The following is a 22,417-nucleotide window of genomic DNA, read 5'->3' as shown; positions in this document are numbered from 1 at the left end:
TAAGCTAATGATAGTTATATAAGAGCAGATGCTGCTGGTGCAATAAGCTGTACGTTTTATGTCCAATGGATGCATGCACTGATTAGTCGACTAATCGCAAAAATAATCGGTGACTAGTCGACTATCAAAATAATCGTTTGTGGCAGCCCTACTCACAGGTGACACGTGGGTAACTTTATGATGAAGGTCACATCCTGTGGCTCAAAGTAGTAGAAATTTGAGGATTTTTTGGTTCATTTTGGGTCAAATACTACATTGTAGAGAATTTAGAAAATAGCTGAATGGAGTAATGCATCTTTAACATATAACACGTCATATATAGTTTATAATAAACACCTACAATAGAATTATAGCATTTTAAAATCACTGCGAAAAGAAAACTTTAGAGGTGAAAAAATAAAAAACTGGGTTTTGTGCCTTATCGACCTAATAAATAAATGAAAGATGAATTTGTAACACATTTTCCAGTTTTCTTGTTCGCAATCATAGACTGTGTATAAAAGACGGGCATAGCCTTTGCATCTGAAAAATCAAGTGCTTTCTGATACTCAGGAAGTGGTAACTCCTGGTGTCTAATGGAAGTACAGAAGTCTAAGGGCTCCCTCGCTCTGTGACCTCAGCTGCCATTTTTCTGATGAGTCGCTATTAGTTCAGATAACAAGGTTATGCGTTAGTTAGTTCAAGGCTGATTTTGACTGACACATTGCAATCCTATGACTGTGCAGTCCTTAATTTCACAGTTTGGCATCAAAAAGACAAGATGGCTACAGCAGAAACACTCCTCTAAAGTTTGCAGATGAACGAATGGCATCACAGTGGCTACATCCTGTCCATCTTTTATGTGACGTCTATGGTCACGGCCACACCTTGCCTCTTCCAGATACACTAATTTGCCTCTATGCAGATGATTAAAGTCTACAAAGTTGCTGACTGAATCTGAAAGGCATTGACAAACTGGCTTTTCCATGCAGCGACCCAGGTTATGTGTGTTTTTACAGACAAAAAGGAGATAGTGGGAGGTTACATAGCAGCTGACAATCACACGAAACAGTAGACAGTGGAGCAAGCATAGACGGCAGCAGCTATCAGCAGCAGGTCAAGTATTATCAAATTGTTATGATCACAGTAACAGATACACAGAGGCAGGCAGAGGAAAATCCAATCAGACAGTTTACCCTGGCAGGTTTGTAGGGCCCGACTAGCACAGTACATTTGTGTCCCATAGTCATGCTGGCAGCATAGGATATTAATATATTTGGACACAAATGAATTTCTGTCTGCGATATTTTCCAGATTATATTTGCAGTAGTAACAAAGAGCAGATGTTTATCTGTCGTAAAGGTAAATATCTTAAAAGCTGATTAAAACAGAAGCTGTTCTGGATATATCTGTCGGGCCCCGGTTATTTCGGATTCGCAGGCGACAGGATCGAGCACCAAGCAGGCAAAGAGCCATGCATACAGGAAGACAAACATCACTACTTCTTGCTATCCTAGCCTACAATCACTTTTCTTTAAATTAGCTCCATGTTATTCATAATCTTCCCTGTAGTTCACCAACCTTCCAATGGGGGGAGCTGTGGCGACGAGGACTCCTGGTGGTCTGAGTGTGCAGGGAGAGAGGGAGGGGCTGCTTGGGTGATGGGAGGAGGGGGTGTGGCTGAGCTAAGGGACACTGGTACGCATTTGGGGGGAGTGTCTGGTGATGACGATGCAGGGGTGGCTTCTTTCTTACAGGAAGCAGCTGAGGAATTAAGAGGTGTGGCTGAAGTGGTAGAGGATGCAGGACCGGCGGTTCCCGTGGAGGCCACTGCTGCTGTTCTAACAACAGGAGTGGCCTCCGAATTACTGGGGGTAGCTGTGCAGGACATTAGTGTGGCTGAGGGGATGAAAGGCTTGGCATCGACGTTGAGGGCCGATCCAGCTATGGCTGCTGAAGGGTATGTTTCTGCTGAAGTTAAAGGTGATGGACTGGTGGACACAGTGGGGGGGAGGTCTGAAGTGCTCTTGAAAGGGTTGAAATCAGAAGCGGCTTGTGAAGCAGGGACAGTGGTTTCTACTGGGGTTGACTTTGTGAGGGAAGCAGGAGCAAGGGAGGCTGTGTTGGTGATGGGGGTGGTTGTCTGGGAGTCGGGAGTGGAACCCGGTGGGGTCTGGAGAACTGAATCAAGGAAAGAGAAGGTCTGGGAGACAGGGCTTAGGTTGTCCCCTGTCATTAGTGCTAGGCTACCGCTGACATCCCCAGCTAAACTATTCTTGGTGACTGTACTAGCAGCTGTGCTAATATGGTTTTCAGGTTTGGCTGACATTCTCTCTTCAATGGGCTTTTGCCCATTTTTAACAGACACAGAAAAGTCATCTAAACACATAGGCTCGTAGGAGCGCGAAGACAAATCTGATACTTGGCCAACATGGGAACAGTTGGTAAAACTTGTGGGTATCTGTTCAGGGGCAGAGGGTAGAGTGGGGCTGGGGATGGAGTTTGGAGCTTTGGGGTCACTAGAGCCAATGTCAGCACCTGCAGCCCACTTAGGGGCAACTGTAGCTGGTGTGGGAGAGACAGGCTGCTGTGGAGCTCCCCACTCCTCTGGAAGTCTTGCCCGACTCTTAGTTTTTCTGCCTTTTACCCTACCCCCTCCTCCACTCTCTCTGATCTCCCACTCCCAGTTCTCCTCCTCATCTTCGTCCTCCTCCACCTCCCCTCTGCCTTTATCCTGCATCCCGCTGATGTTATTCTCCTGGCTATCCAAGAAGTCGTAGACCTCATCACGGCCCTTCCTCTTCTTCTTCCGTCGCCGCTGCTGCTGCTTGCCGGCTTCGTTCCCCGGCCCTGCTCTGTCAGGGCTGAGGGGTTCAGAGTTGGAGGATGTAGCACTGCTGTCATCCACTGAGCCGCTGGGAGAGAGGATGGGAGCTGCCGAGGGGGAGGGTTTTATAAGAGGAGGAACCAATCACATACTGTGTCAGAGAAACACCTGATAAAAAGCCATCAGATTATGGTTACTATAGCTGTACTTGTTATTTCAGGTTTAAATCTGATTTAACTGGGTGTACCAGCTATTTTGGTAAATAACTCTTGCATCTATGACAGTGAAAGTAATTTGATGTAGTGAAGATTATAGGATTACTCTAAATTCATGTTGAAATATGAGTTTTTATGAAATAAGCTAAAGCAGACATTTTTTCCCCCTCTTACGCAGTTGGGTTAACTTATGCAAGATATGTACCTTACCTTAGAAAGGGTTTCTGTGGTTTCACAAGAGCACTCAGTGGTGCTTGATATCCTAAGTTGTGCTTTCCAGGCTGACATTTCTTAACTTCATCAAAGCCCCCAGTCTGTTATGTCTACCATTGCCAGACGCTGCTATACAATCAAAATGATTTAACGACCATTGTGGTTGACGATACGTTAAAGAAGCTACACAATTTTAGGCTAAAAACAAACTCTAACCAGCAAGCTGTCTTGTTAATAGTGCTCTTTAGTGGGTGCATTACAAGAGGTTACGCCCTCACTGTCCTTACTGTTGCACTGACTCCCACTTCAACATGATTCAGGTAGTTTTTTTTGTCTAAACCAAAGTAATTAGAGTAGTTTGCATCCAGAGTATTCCCTGATGTGTGCTACATGTGAGAAAGGACGTGTGTGAAAACTCCAACATAGCTAACTAAAAATTGTTCGAAGTTCAGGTTTGATAATAGCTACAGACTCTACAAAAGAAAAATACCACATTTAGGCAGCGCTACTCTTGGTCCTTGCAAGTTGCACTGAGGGCAGCCTACTCTTTAGGCCATCTTTGGGTACCAAAAAGGTATCACATGAGTCCCTGGATGAGGACTACCTGATGAGAGTTAACTTCAGTAGATATCTCTCCAATGCAAGTTAGAGGCATCTCTGACATTCAGTGATAGCTTTTAGTTCTTGGCATCCTGTTAATAAGTTCAATTATGCACATTAATTGAGCAAAGCTGGACTAATTTCCTACTAATGTTAACTTTGTTTATTTGTAGAGATAAGTGGCTTCTATGAGTTTATCTTACTGAACTGTACTTATTCTCATTGCTTAACAAATACTGTAAATAACAAACGTCTGTTATTACTGTCACCTGGAGCCTTGACTCATCCCCCAAAAAACAAAGAACAGACATTTTTGTGGAACATAACTTATTTTAAAATTTTACTCGTGTAAATTTATTACCTGCTGAAATATTTCGGTGTGGTGTACATATACATGTAAAATAACAACCAGATGAAGACAGATCATTTTTAGTGACATCACATGATATGGTTGGACAGGAGGAACACCTAAGCTGGTACTATAGAAGATGTATTAGCAATGCATTTGGAAAGCACACGTGGCTACATGCTATAATACGCAATAAATTCCCGCCTTGCGTACTAGTGGTATGCCACATGCCAACCAGGAAATGCACATAAAATCATGAAGTGAAGTTTGTTTTGCTGGGTTGGTTTCCAGTGATAGTAACCATAGTCTGACTGCTCTTAGGCTCTTTTTAGGCACAACATTTTCAACAATTTATTGCAGTAAGTTGTATGTGATGGTGCCTGCTTTTATAAATACATTCAACCTGTATTTGCTTTACTCACCTGTTGTTTTGTCTATGGTTCTGTAAAGACTATAATAGATCATACGTGCATAAAACGTTTTATAGATGCTGTTTTACACCAGGCATTAGATATATTTGCTTGGTGTCCCAGCTGCCTGGATTTGACTGGATATACTGTTAACTAAAATTTCACTGACAACAACGTTTGAGGGAACCTTTTAGGACCAAGTTAGACTGTGATTGACATGCACATTTGTGTGCATGTAGGGTAATGTTGTTTTTAGTTGTTACTCTTTTATGATAATAACTATAATGTAAAATGAGAGGAAGTCAAAACTGAAAGTTGGTCATATAGTTTGGTGTAGATTTCTGTTTTCCAAATTGCCAGTGAAGTCTGAAAGGAAGTGCCAGTCAACCAGTAAATGTGTGTCCTTTTGCACAAATATGCATAATTCTCAATATTTAAACATCATCATCACCATCCAGGATACAAAGTTGCTCTTAGAGGGAGGACGCACACACGCCACAGAAAAATAAGCACACTGTGAGAGCAATGCAACCTTGAAGCAACTTAAACAGACAAATATACCAAGCACAGTTAACACAGGAGCGAGCATGCAAGAAAATTAAAAACATGCGTGTCTACTAAGTGCACATTCAAACGCACTCAAATCACATTAAGCGTTAGGAACGCACTGCGGAATCACAAAACGATCAAATGGCAGACAAAGCAAAAAATGTTCAGCCTGCACTGAAATGATCTTCTTATTTGTCTGTTCCCACTATCTTCTCTTATTTGAGGAATGAAGGCATCGCAGTTGGCTCTGACTTTTTCCTCTAAATCCATATTTCTCAATTATTACTGACAAGCACGTCATCAGCTCAGAGAGAACAGAAACAGAAAGATGAACAGACAGAAACAGGCAAACTGTAAAATAGTCTATGACTGCTCATCGGCTCTTCTTCCAATCTAAAATATTATATTTTTTTCTACTTTTCATCATCCTAACTGCAGTCTTACATCACTGCTTATTAATGGAAATCCAGAAAAAGGTGCAATCCTCTCTAAATCTGGCACCTTTCCCAGCATGGTTTAATTGATTGACTTGGCTATTTTCTCCCAACGACCTGATGCTTGCCCTGCTATAAACAACACTAAGGGAAGACAAGACCAGGGATATTATCATCTATATTTAATAGGATAACATATTTAATGGGAGTACTTCTTAATCTGGACTCTGGCAAACCGCCATGAAATACATTAAGGTTGGAGCATGGGCTGCTTTGAACACATGACTCGTGCAAAAACACAGTATGAGCTGTAATTTGCCAAATTCTATTTAAGGTTTACCGCAGACAGAGCAGGAGCACAGTGGACTGCAAGCCTTAAACACAGGATAGTAAACGCAGAAGAACAGAAGCATGTTTGGGAAATGTGTCATCAGTATCCTGCAGAAATATCCCCACACTGAGTTGTAGACACAACTTAAAAAACACACAGAATTTGTGTTATAAATGACTATTTTTCAAAATAAAGCACCTCAGCGATGACACTTCCATGAATGTAAATTCCTAAATCGTGCCTATGCCTAGACAGATCCAATTTAATCCCCCTGTGAAAAAAAGTAACTTTAAGTAACATGTTTTTGTTATTTTGCTCTTTTATTGTTGCTTCATTAGATACCCAGTGATGTGAGACAGGAGGAAGTGGAGGGGCATGACTCGCCATCACCCCAAATCTGGGTTTCTGTTTTCTGCCTGCCAACAGGGATGAGTTATTCATGCTCGCTGAAGCTTAAAGATAATGTGGGACAATCAATAAACAAACTTTTAAGATGTTTCTGGCAACTGTGTCGACAGAAAATTATGATTTCAGCGTCAATGGAATGACATTACTGCTTTCTCACTTCGTACTTACAGTTAGTTAGAGTGCGTCTTTGCCTCTGGACACCACCACAGTGGGTTTTAAATAATTCAATCAAAATGTGACTAAAGTGTAGACTTTTATTCAAGGGTTTTACAAAAGGATTGCACTAATTGTTTAGGAATTACAGATGAATTACATTAGGAATTCTACACTACATAGGCCCCCATTTTCTTTCTGTTTTTAACGCCTGGATGAAAGTCTAGATGAATATCTTATTTCTTTGCCTTGAGAAAATCTTTTCTTTTGCAGCAGACTGTTGATTTAGCCACTCTGAAAGTGTTTGCTAGCTTCTTTTATCTCCCTGACAGGTTTATTTGGATTTTTCAGTCTGACAATGGCCTTTCCTCACTTGCATCAGTATCTCATTGTACCACATATTCTCTGTCATAGAGTCTCATCCCAACACTTAATGCAATTTATTTTGTGAAACTCTTAAATTAAACCTGAAAGTCTGCACTTTTATCACATTTGCTTGTCTTTTACTGTTAACAACTGTTAAGAGAAATTGAGGGACAGCAGATGAGTTCTGAGTGAGGGGACAAAGACCTAGTTTTGGTTTTAGGTGTTGCTGGCATCTGCTGTTCCACTTTTACACTATTAACTGCTGGGACACCAGATAAGAACACAACCACCTGTTTTCTTGCCTTTTACAACAAGAAAAAAACAAACAAACCTTGAAAATGAATAAAAATAATATCATTATTAGCACACATTGGCGCAGACTATTTTGTAATGCTCTAACTTAAATAAGAGGTTGGTTTTTTTTTTTGCACAGTCAAGCCAGAATAAAAAACAACAATCCTAAATAAGAGAAAATTCCAGGTTTTCAGTGTACTTTTATTTATTTCTCAAACTGATTGGTTGACTGATTTGCTTAATTGACTGGAAGCATCTTTAAACGAAGTATAATTTCTATTCACTACTTTACTGACTGTATTGTAAAGCAGGGAGGTTACATTTTTCTCAGCTTTTTTCACCTTGCTTATGTAAAACCGTGTTTCCCAGCCTTTTGGAGCCACGGTGCATATTTCACTTTAGAAACATCACACCACCAAAAAAAATGTCACAAAAAGCATTTTGATAATAATAAGTTTGTCCCCAATATACCTTTTTTGCTTTCTTGTGACCACTGCTCATGCTAGGGCCTTCCTCTGGGTCGCTTATAGCAGTGCTTCCCAACCACTGTGCTGCGGCACATAGGTGTGCCATGAAAAATGATCAGGTGTGCCGTGGAAGATTATCTGATTCCACCTGATGAGTACTCTAAACGACCAGCGTGACTAACGGGCAAAACAATTACATTCTGTTCCACTAGAGGGCAGTGCAACTACCTGCTCTAATTAAATGGGTTGCCAGCTGCCAGTAAAACAGAAATTACATAATAGTCATGCTCTGAGACCATGCAGCTTATAATAGCAATAGATAAATATTTGAAAAGTTAAAGCAGTCAATCTGACCTGAGTCCTGGAGAAAATTCTGACCCAGATGAAGGCCCTAGCATGAGTAATGGTCAGAAGAAAGCACACAAGGTATACTGGGGACAAACTGAGCCCATTCCGCTATCTTTGGGAAGATTATCAAAATGCTTTTTGTGACACTTTTGGTTTGGTGGTGTGGCTTAAGAGTCCTAATCAGGTAGAACCAGATAATCGTCCGGGTCACACCCGATCATTTCTCGTGGCACAGTGGTTGGGAAACACTGATGTAAAAGGAGAGGGACCAACCACCAATTTTCAGCCAGTAGGAGAAAGCTTCATCAATAGCCAAATAAAGCTAGCTAGCTCACAGCTTCAGATTTTTATCAGGTATTGACATAATGCACATTGTGATGTTCTTTAGCTTTCTGGACATATGTTTGTTGTCCTTACTTGAGAAGAATTTAACATAGATAAGGGTCAAAGGCTCAACAAACTGTAATTATCTGCAAAATATGTTAGTACAAATGCATCCATTACAGTAGCCTTTAATGGCTAACAGCTGAGCTCACCTTTGGTTTTAGAAGAGCAATTTTGAAAATATCTAGTATATATTCATCTGTGTCACTGATGCATCAGATCTGCTGAGAGACGGGGACTTAACTCAATAGAAGCTGTTACATAACTGTTAGCTGGCTTTAAGCCAGAAGGACTATCTTTAGTACACCAACAAGCAGAATACAGAAAGGCTAATGAATAAAAATATTACTAAATGTTTAATAAGTTCTGCCTAAAATGGAAACTTGGAAAGTCAGTATAAGAGTTTACGTGTGGGCTTTAGAGCCCTTTAGTTGTTTTTCTTTGCAGGCCATTTTCTTTTGACTCTTGATAGCAGGGTTGGATTTCTGGCTGAATCTCGAGTTAGATGTAGATGACAACATAATGAAGACATATAAAAGCATTTGCAGGAGAATATGCATGTTTCTATTCTAGTAGTGCAATTACATGAGCAGGAAAACTCATGCACTGCTCTGGGTTTGTGTTTCTGTTACCTGGCAACAACAAATTTAGTTGACACCCAGTTGCTACTGATTATGATAAACATTAAAAATTCCTAATAAAGACAACTAGAAATGTCATGTGGTGTACTAAATCTACGTTAGGCTACTATTTTCTCTTCACTGCAGGAACTAATGAACACTGTGTGGAGATATATTATTTAAAATGGTCACTGTTTCATTTGTCTGTTGAGCCAGTTTGTCGATTGATGATGAGGACAGTAGCCGGGTGCACAGAGTGTAAAGCAATAAGGTCACCAGCAACAAAACAGCAGAGCTGGGAGTGTTCCAGTGATGGTGAAAACTAGAAAAGACTGCCCTCTGCTGCTGAAAGCATGGCCTGTGTGATCAGGGTGTTACTTCTCCTGTCACCACTGTTCCCTCCTGCTCTGCCTTTGCGTCTCTTCAGTAGTATTAAAGCAAGAATAGCATAACATCTCAGCTTTTATTAAATTAAATGTGATGTTCACGGATTTAGACTGTTACGTTTGAGCTGCAGCTCCACTTGTTGCTATAGCTGTGTTAGAAATGCAACCAAACCCATTTGGTCTGGGAAAGTTTATGAGTCCTTTATATATTATCGATATTAAAGTGAATCAATATTAACATTTTGATTCCCTGGTCCTTCACTCCCCCCTCCCCTGCAGCCCCAGAATGCAGTATTACATGCAACCAAGCTCCAGTGTGATACCTGCAGAGTGATTCATGGAATGGATTCCCATGCCACCGGAAGAAAATGGATCGCTGCTTTTAAAGGGACTGCTCCCACTGGTGTTACTGATGGTTTTGCTTTCCACACCAAAATGGCTTGAACTTTTCTGGGTGTCCATAGCTGGACTCATTCCAGTCTGGAATAGAGAAGTGCCCATACTGGTCTGGAAGGGCGGCATACTGGACCCCATGGTCCCTCCAATCCCAGGTTGAGAAAAGCCTGATGGAGAGAAACAGCAAGGAGCGACATCACCAACAGGAAGCTGTCTGTTTGAATGTTGTAGACTTTATATACTCATACCACATGCAGCTGGGAGAGAAGTTAAATACTGATGGTAACGTTATATAAACCACAAGACTTGTAAAATAATGTCCTTTGACCAGAATGCTGACTGCCATGTTTGGCAAACACCAAACCTGGCATATTAGCACAAATCCCTCATTCCAACTGTCAAGCACTGTCTTGGAAGGGTGATCATTTAGCCTTGTTTTACCTTTCAGTCACTGCGAAAGCTAAGCTGTAGCTCAGGTGGCAGAGCAGGCCAGCCACTAACCAGAAGGTCGGTGGTTCGATCCCAGGCTGCCTCCTGGCTGCATGCCAAATATCCTTGGGCAAGATACTAACCCCTTGTTTGGTGGCGCCAGTGTCCGGCAGCCTCGCCTCTGTCAGTGCGCCCCAGGGCAGCTGTGGCTACAATGTAGCTTGCCGTAACCAGTGTGTGAATGGGTGAATGACTGAATGTAGTGTGAAGCGCTTTGGGGTCCTTAGGGACTAGAAAAGCGCTATACAAATGTAGGCCATTTATCTATAAAAATGTAAATTATAGTCAAATGTGAGGCAACATGTCCAAGAGCTAAAATTAGGTAATGCAATAGGACAAGGATCCCAAGCACACTAGCAACAACACAACGGTGAAAAGGAAAAGAATTAAGGTGATGCAAATACCCAGTGGAAACCTCAACCTGACTGAAATAATGAGGAAGGAACTTAAGAGAGCTGTGCATAAGCAACTCCCAGCAAAGCACAGTGAACTGAAGCGATGTTGTAAAGAAGAGTGTGAAAAAGATTCTCCCGCTTGGGGTGTACTTAGTTTTGTCAAATGACTGCAAAAACTCCTATGAACACTTTCTCTGTCACATAATTAATAATTAATAATTAAGTAAGTAATTAATTCAGTGTCTAAGTGGTTTGTCTGCTCGGAGATTAGCTGCCCATATCTTCAATAGGTTTGTAGGCTGCTGTGTTGCACTGACAGAGAGGTAGAAACTGTTTGTAGTGTGATGAAGTAAGCATGTTTCAATTATTGAAAAAAAAAGACGTCAATTCTGAGCTGAACAACTGCAGAGGTTTCTCGGATGAGAGGTGAAATGATAAAGCTTTCAACCCCAAGAATATTATCCCAGCTGTTGGAGCACGGTAGTGGTAGCATCATGTTCAGGGGCTGTTTTGTACCAGTGGCACAAGTACACAGAACAGAGTGGATGTAGTTGTGAATGAGGCAGACTCACAGAGAAGCCAGTGGTGAAATGGATGAAATGCATCCAATTATAATTCTGCCAAACGCCTTTACAGCTTTTGATTAGTACTAAAAGTGCCCGGTGACAGTAAAACTTACTAAGGCATATTTAAAGAAATATTAGATATGCTATATGCAGGATTCTGACCATGTATGTGCAATTTTAACCCCATTTTTATTTCAAAACCCCCACAATAAAGTAAATACCAGAATCTGCACCAGATTCTTGAGTCTTTTTATTTTATTTAGATTCAAAGCAAGAAGAGACAAAATACAGTGACCTGCTACTTAGTTTGCAGTTAAAGGTATTCATGGCACAGAAGGTGAAAAAGTAAAATGGACCTAGAAATGAGTCAGGCTTGCTGCTGTCCTTTGTCTTGTTCAGGCTCCACTGATCTGTCATCCCACGCATAGGACCTGACCAAGAGAAAGAGCCGGACAGACAGAGGCAAAGAAAATTGGCAAATGGAGAAAGGACAGTGGGGACCGAGAGTCAAAGAGAGAAGCAAAATGAACAGACGACGAGGAGCAGGAAGAAATAAAGCAGTGGGACAGAACATGAACAAACAAACGGGCAGAACAAATGTCAACCAATGCAAATAAAATCAGCATCTAACTCTACCTGCATTTTATTTTGGTGCATGGAGTAACAAAAACTGAAAACAAAGATATATATGCAACAAAAAATGTACAAAAGCCTGAAACACCACACAGTAATGGTTTTTGACAGGATACTTTGAAAATGGATGTTTTTTTCCTCACTGTTTCCTTTGTCCATGATTCCTGTGCAATTGATGCACGATAATAAACTTACTTTATAATCCCCACACCAGAGAAGATTGGAAAATGCAAAGTATTTGCTCAGTAAAGTGGCTGCAGGTTAACCAACTAGAGATTTCAGCTTTTCTTTAAAGGAAAAACATTCCTCTTTGCATTTTAACGAGCAACAAATCCTGAATGAGGTACAGTAACCTCAATTTATGGTATAAATCGGTAACTTTGGTACATAGGTCAACTGCTGAAGTCTTCTGTTAGCTTCAAACTTTTTAACGGCTACATTTTACATTTAATTCACATATGGTAGAGCAGGTCATCTACTAATTGGTAGACTGATGGTTTGATCTCTGGCTGCTTCAGTCAGCATGCCAAATATCCTTGGGCAAGATATTAACCACAAAGTTGCTCTCTGCTGTATCCATCGGAGTGTGAGGGTGTGTGGATGTTAGATAAAAAGCAGTTACATAAAAAAAGCACAGAAAAAAGTGCTTGTATGAATGGATGTGAAGGGGTGAATGATGCAATGTGATTAGTGAGAGCTTGATTTGTCAATCACACGCCATTAGCCAATGAGCATACCCTGCATAAACCTCCTTTCTGACAATTTGAATGACCAGATTTTAGAAAATGCCCTGGATGACTGAGCCCAAAATTAATCACAGTGTTTACAGAGGTTTTCTCCTGTGACTGTAGGCAGAGTGATAAAATTATCTACTACATGACTTTCAGTCCATTCACCCTCACCAGACAGGTAGTCAGAGCTGAAGGCAGGCTGTCCTGGTGGGTCTTGGCGTCCTCCTGATGACATCATTGATGACATCATCCCTGGACCTGAGGAAATAAAGAGCATTATCACTGTCATCCTCAACTGAATATATAAGAATATAACGACTGTCTCTTTAGTTTTCTAGTTTTAGATTTGCAAAGCGTATCTGTATATGAAGAACCTTTGTTACAGCTTCATGTTTTTCATTACACTGAACAGGAGATATATTTATTTTTCTTTGTTTTACTTTTGCACTAGTTGTAGTTTCCCATTGTCCCTATCATACAGAGCGCTCCACATGGAGAGCGAGACAGTGCACCTCAGTCAGTCTGCATGTAGCTCTGCTCTGTCAGATGTCTGCCCATCAAACGGGTGCTGCTTCCCAAATCCTGCCTCCACATGCTGTGTGTGTCTTTGCCCTATCATTTGACAGTGAAGCAAGCAGACACAACACACTGCTGAAGGGCCTATCACCATGGTTACGCAAGGAGACGATGACAGCATCTGCGGTTCCCCTGGCAACACAACCTGTCAACAGGCGTGTCTTAGAGGATCGATGCATGTTCCCAACAGCTGAGGCACACGCCAGGACTGAACTAACACACTCACAAGCGCATATACAAGACAGAAACATCACCACTATTACAAACACATGGGACACGGAGAGCCAGACTTTCTTAGCTCCTTCGAGTGCTGCAAAAGGAAAGAAGCTGAAAGGGTAATATAATCTTTTAAGTGAAATAAATGGAGGATTTGCATCCATTAATTCCCCTTAGCAGCCGAAAATAAATCTAGCTTAACATAATCATTTTGTCATCTTAACAATGAAACACGAGCATTAACTAAATAATACAATAGTTACTCTACCAGTGGCCATTACATCATTAACTCCAAGTCTGACTTGCACAGTTATTTTACTGACAATCACAAAACCATATTGAACAAATAAATATTACAAAATAAATCACTATATGGTTTCAATGAGATCTACTATGGTGGTGGATTCTAACATATAGTGCATATAATATATAATACAGTCAACTAATGCATAACTGAGGCTTTCCATTTACAAAGGTCTGCCAAAGGGGAGAGGATGAACTGAGGGGCTGCACCAAGAACCCAGAATAAGATAAGTATTATTTGGAACATGCAAAGGTACTTGAGTGCAATCCAAAATGAAAATAGCTGAAGCTGAGAGAAGCTGAAATAAAATGAACTGTGATCTTTGCTTCTTGCACAAACAGCACAGATTCTAATATGTATCTGTCCGTGGTCCTGAAATACACACATAAAAACTGGCACCGCAGCTGAAAACCAAAACTGACTGAAGCTGCACGTCACAAATGGCTGCTTTGTGCCGAAAGTAAAACATATTGTTGCTTTGTAAACATGAATGCACATGCATTGGTTTTGACTGAAAAGCTGTTTTTTTTTTTCAGATGTACTGAGGAGAAACAGGGACGCATACTTTTGGCTCTGGCCCAGTAGCACTGTAATGGTGGATACTGTGAATAATTAACAAGTGTGCATTAAAGGGAAGCTTTGGTCCACTGGATGAGTGTGTCTCTGAGAGCCAGTGTTCCTTTGTGTCTGCAACCATTTTTGGAGTATAGAGCAGCACACACAGAAACACACACAGAAGCACAACTGCAGAGTCATTCTAGACTCAACGTCACAGCATTTTTTTTCTTTTTCTGTCTGGGTTCCCTTTGAGTAGATTTCTCTTCAGCTGCCAGTCTCCCATATTTTTTTTTCCCGATTACTATCACACTTTTACTTACTTTTGTATTTGTGTTATTATGAAGTTACTTAATGTGAATCGCTTTAAAGAGAAAGATGGACCTATTAGATGATCCACATCTCAGTGATAATTCTGAGCAAATCTGACATGTTCACTGCTTAGAAAACGAAGCTACATTTCCAACAAAGGAACTTCCATAAACTTTCTATGAACCACAAGCGCATGGCACAACACAGAAGAGCCACCTCCACTGGACAAGATTCAGCTGTCCATCTGCATCTTAAGGATAAAGGACACTCTTTCGAGGATGCCAATGTTCACATTTTGGACAGAGAGGACAGATGGTTTGAAAGAGGAGTGAAAGAAGCATCTATGTCCACTGTGAGCGACCATCTTTGAACAGAGGCGGTGGTTTACGACACCAACTCTCTGCCATCTATAATCCAGTTTTGAGATCCCTTCCCAGACACCTTAACGCCCACTCACATCCTGGGCCATATGACCTCAGGAATTCGCATGATAAGGTGGGGCCAGGTTTCACAATGAGCTCACCCGAAACTCTGGCTGATTGGGACCCACACCCAGTTCCACACCTTGGCTCAGGCGATTAGAGGATCATCAGGGGGTCCTTTTGTCCCTCTGTGGGGGGACACTCCCACCAGGTTTATATCTGGGACTCTCCACCATTTGACCTTAGAACTGAAGAAGCCTCTCGGATGAGAGGTGAAACGTCTTCAAGCAACTTAAAGAAGTCCAGACGCTTTTCTTTGCAAGCTCCTTTGACTACGATGACCTGGATGACTGAGAACCTTCACAGACATATTCTATGAACCTATGCTTTGCCACTGCATGAACCAGCTGATCTGAGCAGAGTTGGGAAAACTGCCCATAAGAAAATAAATAACTACACATAATACAATTTTGAGGAAATCTGTTTATGTTTTGTGTCTAGTGAAAAAAGCAAGTATATTAGAAGAAGAGATTTCTGTTATTCAGAGTCACCAGATATCTATGTCAGTGACTTCAACACGCACTACAGATCCTCTGGATAATATAACCAACGTGAACAAGCTAAATGTGTCTTGTCTAGTCATTTTGTGTTTATATTAAATATTAAATCTAGAGACCTAGTTCACAATCATCAGGAAAGTGGTGAGTGAAGCAGGAAGCCAAGGAAACAAAAGACTTCTGTACAACTGGAAGTCCAGAAGAGCCCCTCCTGCTGGCCACTAGAAAAATTGCAGCTTTAAGGCGCTTCTGCATTGTTCATCCATCTTTTATATACAGTCTATGTTAACAAGTTTAGTTGCTGTTAAGCTTTCCTCAGAATCACTGATAAAAAAAATACATACCAAATCAATGAAAGGTAACTTTGTTTGTTTTTCTTTCCTTTTTCATACAGTATAAGATGCACATGCACATGTTTACAGTACATCGATAGAAAAAAATTGAAGCATTTGTCACCGAGAAGCTGTGGGTGCTACATAGATATAAGGTGCATGTAGCCGATAGACTTATGTGAGTAAATGATAAATATGTTTATTGTTTTATGTCTGAAAAGTTTCACTGTTCTTCCCTCCTCTTGTATCCCCCACTTCTAAGACACAGACACACACACATGCACAGCAGCAGCAGCAGCAGCAGCAGCAGCATGTGCGTGCAAGCACAGTCAGAGGCCAGACAGCCCTCTGAGGAAAGCAGCCAGTATCAAGCCTCAAGGTCAAACACCTCCTTTTTTTCAAACATTATTTTTATGTCATTTCTGCATCATTGGACTGGAAGCCCTTTAAAATTTTCTACCAGCAGAAACAAGCCAAAAACATAGCAGCAGGGAACCACCACTAAAATAGCCCTCACTGCATAGTTTGAAGGAATCCAGTGTGATGGGCTTCCCACTGTGCTGTACACATGCTTATTGCACCACAGTGCCTCGCACTTATTTAAACTATCTTTAGCTGTTATGGAGGGAAGGAAATCGCTTTAAAAGCCAGGTTAAAGTCACAGTCCAACTGATAAAAAATGCACTACTCTGGAAGATATGCAAATCAGATGGCATGTACCAATATAACAGACAGATGACATACATATTCATGTGAGAGATTGATATAACAGGTGAGGCTAAGATTCAAGACTTTTATACAAAAACAGCCTCTCAAAATAATTGTACTGCAGTGTAAATGAGGCAGTTAGTATGATAATGACTTTAGATGACAGTCACCAATATCACGCTCCTATGCCTGATTTGTAATAAAGCATTTGTTGCAGCTCAGTTGCAATGCTTTTAGATCAGCGGGATTAGGAGATCTCAATGCCAGTTCACGTCAGCTTTCTTTTGACTTTCATTTAAGCTGTCTAGGTCTGCCTAAAGGTGCAGTGCATCTGCATACCACATTGCAACCCAAATTTCCAGTTCTTTAAAAGGATTAACATTGTTCAGGTCCTATAAAAGCACAGATGTGAAAATCTCTGGAATACCACTTTAAGGTTGTTGAGAAGGAAGCCACAACTCAAACATTTCTTCTGCAATGTCATAGTGCATATTGTGCTGCCTGCTGTGCAGTGCCTCTGGCCTCCTCTATGAGGAGGCCAGAGGTTTGGGCTTTGTTAAGTGCACTTTTTCCCATCGTGGACCGTATCTTACAGGGGTGAAGGTAACCATCCACCAATGCTGAACTGAGATGCACTTCCGCTCTATTCAAGAGTAACGATTCCAGATAATTGCATCCAGGCTGAGGGCAATCCTGCTGCTGTATTTATAGACATCTCACTGGTCAGTTTAGGAAGTTTAGTATGAAAGTCGTCCTGAACAAGAATCACTCAGAGAGCACTAACCTCCACCAAAGCAGATCACTCTCTGGACAGTATTTACTGGATAGTAATTATTTAAGAGAATATTAATGCATTTTGTTTATTGATTTTGTTTTCTTTGTTCTTTTTAAATTTACTTTAAAAAGTTTATAGTGAATTAGGAATAACTCGTTTAGGGCCAACTTAAAGGAAAGGCAAAAATGTAAACGTGAGGTCAGAGGTCAAATGTTTGAATACAAACTATATACATGTGATATTTAGAATCCTTATATACGAGCAGTGTTGGTCAAGTTACTTGAAAAAAATAATCAGTAACTAATTACTGATTACTTCCCCAAAAAAGTAATCCCGTTACTTTACTGATTACTTATTTTCAAAAGTAATTAATTACTTAGTTACTTAGTTACTTTTTAAAACACAATTTACAGCCTGAATAGGTGATAAAGCGATAGATCTTTCAGCCCAATTCTACTTTTTCTGCATAATCCATCATACAAAATGTAATCAAATGGAAAAGTCTCTTTTTAAAACTTGTTTTATTAGTTTTAATCTTTTAACTTTATGCATCAAGCAAAAAAATATTATATGCAACATTCTCTGACGGGAAGAAATTTGTTTAACATTTAAACCTATTTTCTGCACATTCCAGCACATAAAATATTTTTTTTGTGTGTGTTTACACTCACTCTTTCAAATAGATGCAAGTAAAACACAGCAAAAAATAAATAAAGTCAAAGACTAGCAGTCCTTTTGCTCTATTTTCACCTGTAAAGCAGGAGTGGGGTAGGCGGAGGTTTACCCTGGTGCAGGTGTGCCGCAGCGGTCAGTGGAAGAATCCACGAGTTTCTCTGTGAGTTTCCCATTACGTCGTAGCTACTCGGTGCTTGCTTGGAAGTTTAGGGGGTTTTTCGCTGTAAAAAGAAGTTTTCTTCCCACGCACAACGGACACTAATGTTTTTGTCACTTTTTATGGAATCAAACTCAAAGTAAGGTCAGTACTTCCACGCTTTAAACGCTGCACGCTCATACTCTCTCCCGCACTTGATATATGATCCACTGTTGATCTGCACACAGCTGTTGTCACGAACGTCGCACTCGCTTACGTCACTGTCATGAGACATTCTCGCAAAAAAAAATCACGGTTTTAGTAACGCAGTAACGCAGCGTTCCTACGGGAAAGTAACGGTAATCTAATTACCGTTTTTGCAATAGTAATCCCTTACTTTACTTGTTACTTGAAAAAAGTAATCAGATTACAGTAACGCGTTACAAGAAACGCGTTACTACCCATCTCTGTATACGAGTACAGTATAATTTCCTACATGTTGTCAATACAAGCAAATGGTGTGTTAGTCTTGAAAAAGCTGTTGTCTAATTTTCCTCTTGATTGTGAGTTCTCTGCTGCATTTGTCTCTCTCACTGGTTGGTACTCCTGCCACCTCTGTGCACTGCTTTGTGTTTTACTTTATTTGTAGGTTCAAATAAAAGATCATTTGATATTACTGCCAGGTTCAACACCTGAGTGTTCCCTGACCTGTGACATAAAATGAAAAGACATGATTAGTCTTGAGCAAATTCTTAATCTGACTCGTTTTTCAAATTTGTTTTGAAATGCAGTCAAATGCTTTCAAAGGGGCCCGGCTATTATAGAAGGGAGCTTAGAACTAGGTGAGATGTGCAAATCACAAGGGAGTACAGCTGGGACAGTATTTTACCCCCAAAATTGAGAGATCTTCTACCATCATCTTCCCGATGTTATCATGCTGTCTTTGGCCTGTTTCTGCGACCTGCCACTAGTTTGTGGAGCTAATATTGTCACGCATATGCTGCTAATATTCGCTCCATACCAAGGACGCAGTGTTGGGGAGTAACGGAATACATGTACCGCCGTTACGTATTTAAAATACAAAATATGAGTAACTGTATTCCGTTACAGTTACCGTTTAAAAAGGTGGTATTTAGAATACAGTTACTTTGTTGAAATAAATGGATTACACGGCGGTACTTCCCTGTTTCATATTGTGGCGGGTCAGGACTGTTTGGGTTTTGTTTGACAGCTACGTTCTGTTGTTCCAGGCGGCAGCGTTGCGGTTGCCATGGTTACAGGGCGACATTCTCTCTCTGCGTGTTTCCTGGTTGAGAGAGGCCTTTTTGTTGTTGTTGTGCTAAGCTAACAGGCAGAATGCTACAGGTATAGCTCTAAAGAATGTAGCATCATAGGCAGTGTAGTCCGTGCCGCAGGGAGAATGGACTGCCATACCCGTTATGTGTCTGTGAGCGAGGGAGGGAGAAAAAGGAAAAGTACGAGCTGTCATCGAGCAAAAACGGGAGCTGGAAGCATGTAAATATAATAATAACCACTGCAGCCAAGAAGAGAGCCTGACGAGCCCAGTTGTATGTACGCTATTAAGACTCGACTGTACACCGTGTTCGTGTTTTCCTCCAAAAACAATAAGTTCTGTTGGAGCAGCCTTTCAACGCCTCTCTCTGTCTCTCGCTAGCAAACAGACAGCAAAGTAAAGCTAGTTTTCAGCTACGAGCCTGACACGAACTCGCCGTGTTAGCCAGAGGTCCCTTTACTACGGTTCGGAGCCGCGGACCTTCAGTAACAGTAATAAATCACAGCAATAGTACATTCATGTAGTTGTAAACAGCATGATAATATATTAAGTAATCCAAAGTATTCAGAATACGTTACTCTCATTGAGTACATTTTGGGGCATGTATTCTGTATTCTGTAATGGGATATATTTTAAAAGTAACCTTCCCAACACTGCAAGGACGGAAGAGGTTAGAGTCAAACTGCTGCAGCACATTCTCAGTCACAGCTGTCACTATGCCTGGAGAGACACAAGCACTTAAGAGTCGAGTTCAAAGTTTAAAGGGGCGGACAAGAAAGCCAAGAAGGCAATGGATAGCAGTGGGATGTAAAAGAGAGGAGAGAGAAATGGTAATGGAGGCAGTGAGCTATTAGAGGTTGTAAAACATTTTTAAACTGAAGGATCAATTGTAATTTAATTATAAATGTATTATTGTTTGTTATTGTTTAGTGTTGATGTGAATAAATATAAATAAACATGATGATGAAGATAAGCGACAGCTTGCCTGCCCAAGTTGAAAACACAGGTTAGATTTATTGTAATGGCAGGTGTTTCCTTCTGTAAAGATGGCAAAAGCCTTCTAAAAGCACTGAGTGGTAGTGATTTTACAGGATGACATGAAATTACATTGCATTTCCTTAAATTCATATTCTCTGGCTAGTGTTTATCTGCTTTGTCTACATGTTTAAGTCAAATAAAGCAGCATGCCTGAAGATGTATGGTGCATGAAGGACTAAGTTTCAGGCCTCTATATTATATAAATCACAAACCTTTAAAGAATTGCAAACAGCTTTATTTTGAAATAAGACACTGGACTTCGTTTTTGGCAAGAACTGCACAAAAACAAATGTGCTAATGACCCTTTTGACTGCATGCCCTGTGTCTTGGTCTGCTGAACCTCAAGCAAGGTAAACGGAGCGAAGGACAGAGGCTGGGAAAGAATGCCCTCAGGGGAACTTCATTACATGACCTCTGTAATGAATTAAAAGATGACCTAGTGTTTGAGATTTGCCTGCTTCCCTAGACTCTCTTATACCTTTGTGTATTAGGATTCATGATCACATGCGGGTACATCAGGAGACGCAAAACGCCAATTCCCAGAGTTCGTTGCTTCGGGCAGAAGCACTGCTGATGCGGCCGAAAGACATGAGGAGGTGAGAAGATTCTGAAGAGCAGCCAATGCAGCTCAGACCCTCTCATCAAACCCCCGCTGAACACCACCATAGATTAGCAGCCGGTGAGTGCTTATAATGCATAAGAAGGGTCACATGGGACATCAACTCCTCTCCCATGTGGCCAAAATGTTGCACCTTTACTTTAATGACTGCCTGGTGCAAATATGTAATGTTTCCATGGTCAGTGCCCTGGATGGTCAACACCTGCCTGACATCACTGATAAGACCAATTCTGTCACTCTCTCCCTTTCGGGTAATCACATGGAGCAGAATAGTTTCTACATGTTCAAAGCACCTCTCACACCTCTCATTCTGGATCACCCCGGCTATGTTTACACAACCCCTGCATTGATTGGAACAAACACTGGATATCCAGCTGGGAACCAGCTGGATGCATCTCTGGCTGGTCCGAGACTGCAGACAGCTGCAACGGTTCCTGGGATTCACAAATTTTTACCATCGCTTCATCTGGGATTTCAGTCTTGTCTTGCCTCTGACCCAACTAACCTCTCCCAAAGTTCCCTTTCAGTGGTGTCACCCAGTCAAAGCTGCATTCAAACTTCTTGTTGCAGTCTCTCTCTTGCAGAACAGAACGACGACGTCCTCACCTTGGAGGAGTTGATAGTCATAGTCTGGATGGATCACAAGAATCTAGCCTACCTACAGACAGCTGAACAGCTTAATGCCTGACAAGCCAGGTGGGCCCTGTTTTTTACCCATTTCCACTTTTCCATAACTTACAGACCCAGTTCCCACAACATCAAGCACGATGCTCTGTCACAGCAATACTCCAGCTCTGAAGACACGACTGGAGAAACGACTATCTTGCTTCCCTTTTATAGGAGATTGAGTCCGCTATCCTGGAGGCCCAACAGTCTGAACTCGACCCAGGTAACGGCCCGCCTAGCCGGCTCTTCATTTCTGCTTCTGTATAATCTCAGGTATGCCACTGGGCACACATAACTAAATTTACATGGCATCCTGGCATCCACTAGACCTTCACCTTCCTATAGCATCTCTTTTGGTGGCCTACACTGATAAAGGATGCTAGAGAATATTTCTCTTCCTGTTCTATCTGTGCACAGAATAAGTCTTCCAGCTTTCCTCCTGCAGGTCTGCTCAGGCCCTTTCCAACTCCTGGACAACCCTGGTCCCACATCACTCTCAACTGTGTGACTGGTCTGACCCCTTCCAGTTGAAGCACGGTAATACTCACCATAGTAAATCGCTTTTCAAAAGATGCACACTTTGGTGCCCAACCCAAACCTTCCACAGCACTGGACATGGTTCAGCTCCTCACAGACCACATTTTCTGCCTCCACAGGATCCTTCTTGACATTGTCTCCAATCGCGGCCC

At 41.3% G+C, this 22,417-nt stretch overlaps 1 protein-coding gene across 4 annotated transcripts in view; it reads right to left on the bottom strand.

The window, feature by feature from the left end:
* Positions 1 to 22,417, bottom strand: part of LOC102781692 (uncharacterized) — a 120,733-nt gene that overhangs the window by 64,643 nt on the left and 33,673 nt on the right. For 3 of the 4 annotated variants that reach the window (XM_087850676.1, XM_087850678.1, XM_087850680.1), the window contains exons 3-6: positions 12,715 to 12,801; positions 11,536 to 11,610; positions 9,657 to 9,896; positions 1,561 to 2,913 (exon numbers count right to left, since the gene is read on the bottom strand). In XM_087850676.1, coding sequence (XP_087706802.1) covers positions 1,561 to 2,913; positions 9,657 to 9,896; positions 11,536 to 11,610; positions 12,715 to 12,801 — 1,755 coding nt within the window. The remainder of the gene's footprint in view (positions 1 to 1,560; positions 2,914 to 9,656; positions 9,897 to 11,535; positions 11,611 to 12,714; positions 12,802 to 22,417) is intronic. The other variant, XM_087850677.1, reaches the window with a different exon arrangement.

This window comes from Neolamprologus brichardi, chromosome 14 (assembly GCF_056152115.1).
Source record: "Neolamprologus brichardi isolate AB-2024 chromosome 14, ASM5615211v1, whole genome shotgun sequence".
In the NCBI taxonomy this organism is placed as follows: Eukaryota; Metazoa; Chordata; class Actinopteri; order Cichliformes; family Cichlidae; genus Neolamprologus; species Neolamprologus brichardi.
This window is presented reverse-complemented; position numbering and strand designations above follow the sequence as displayed.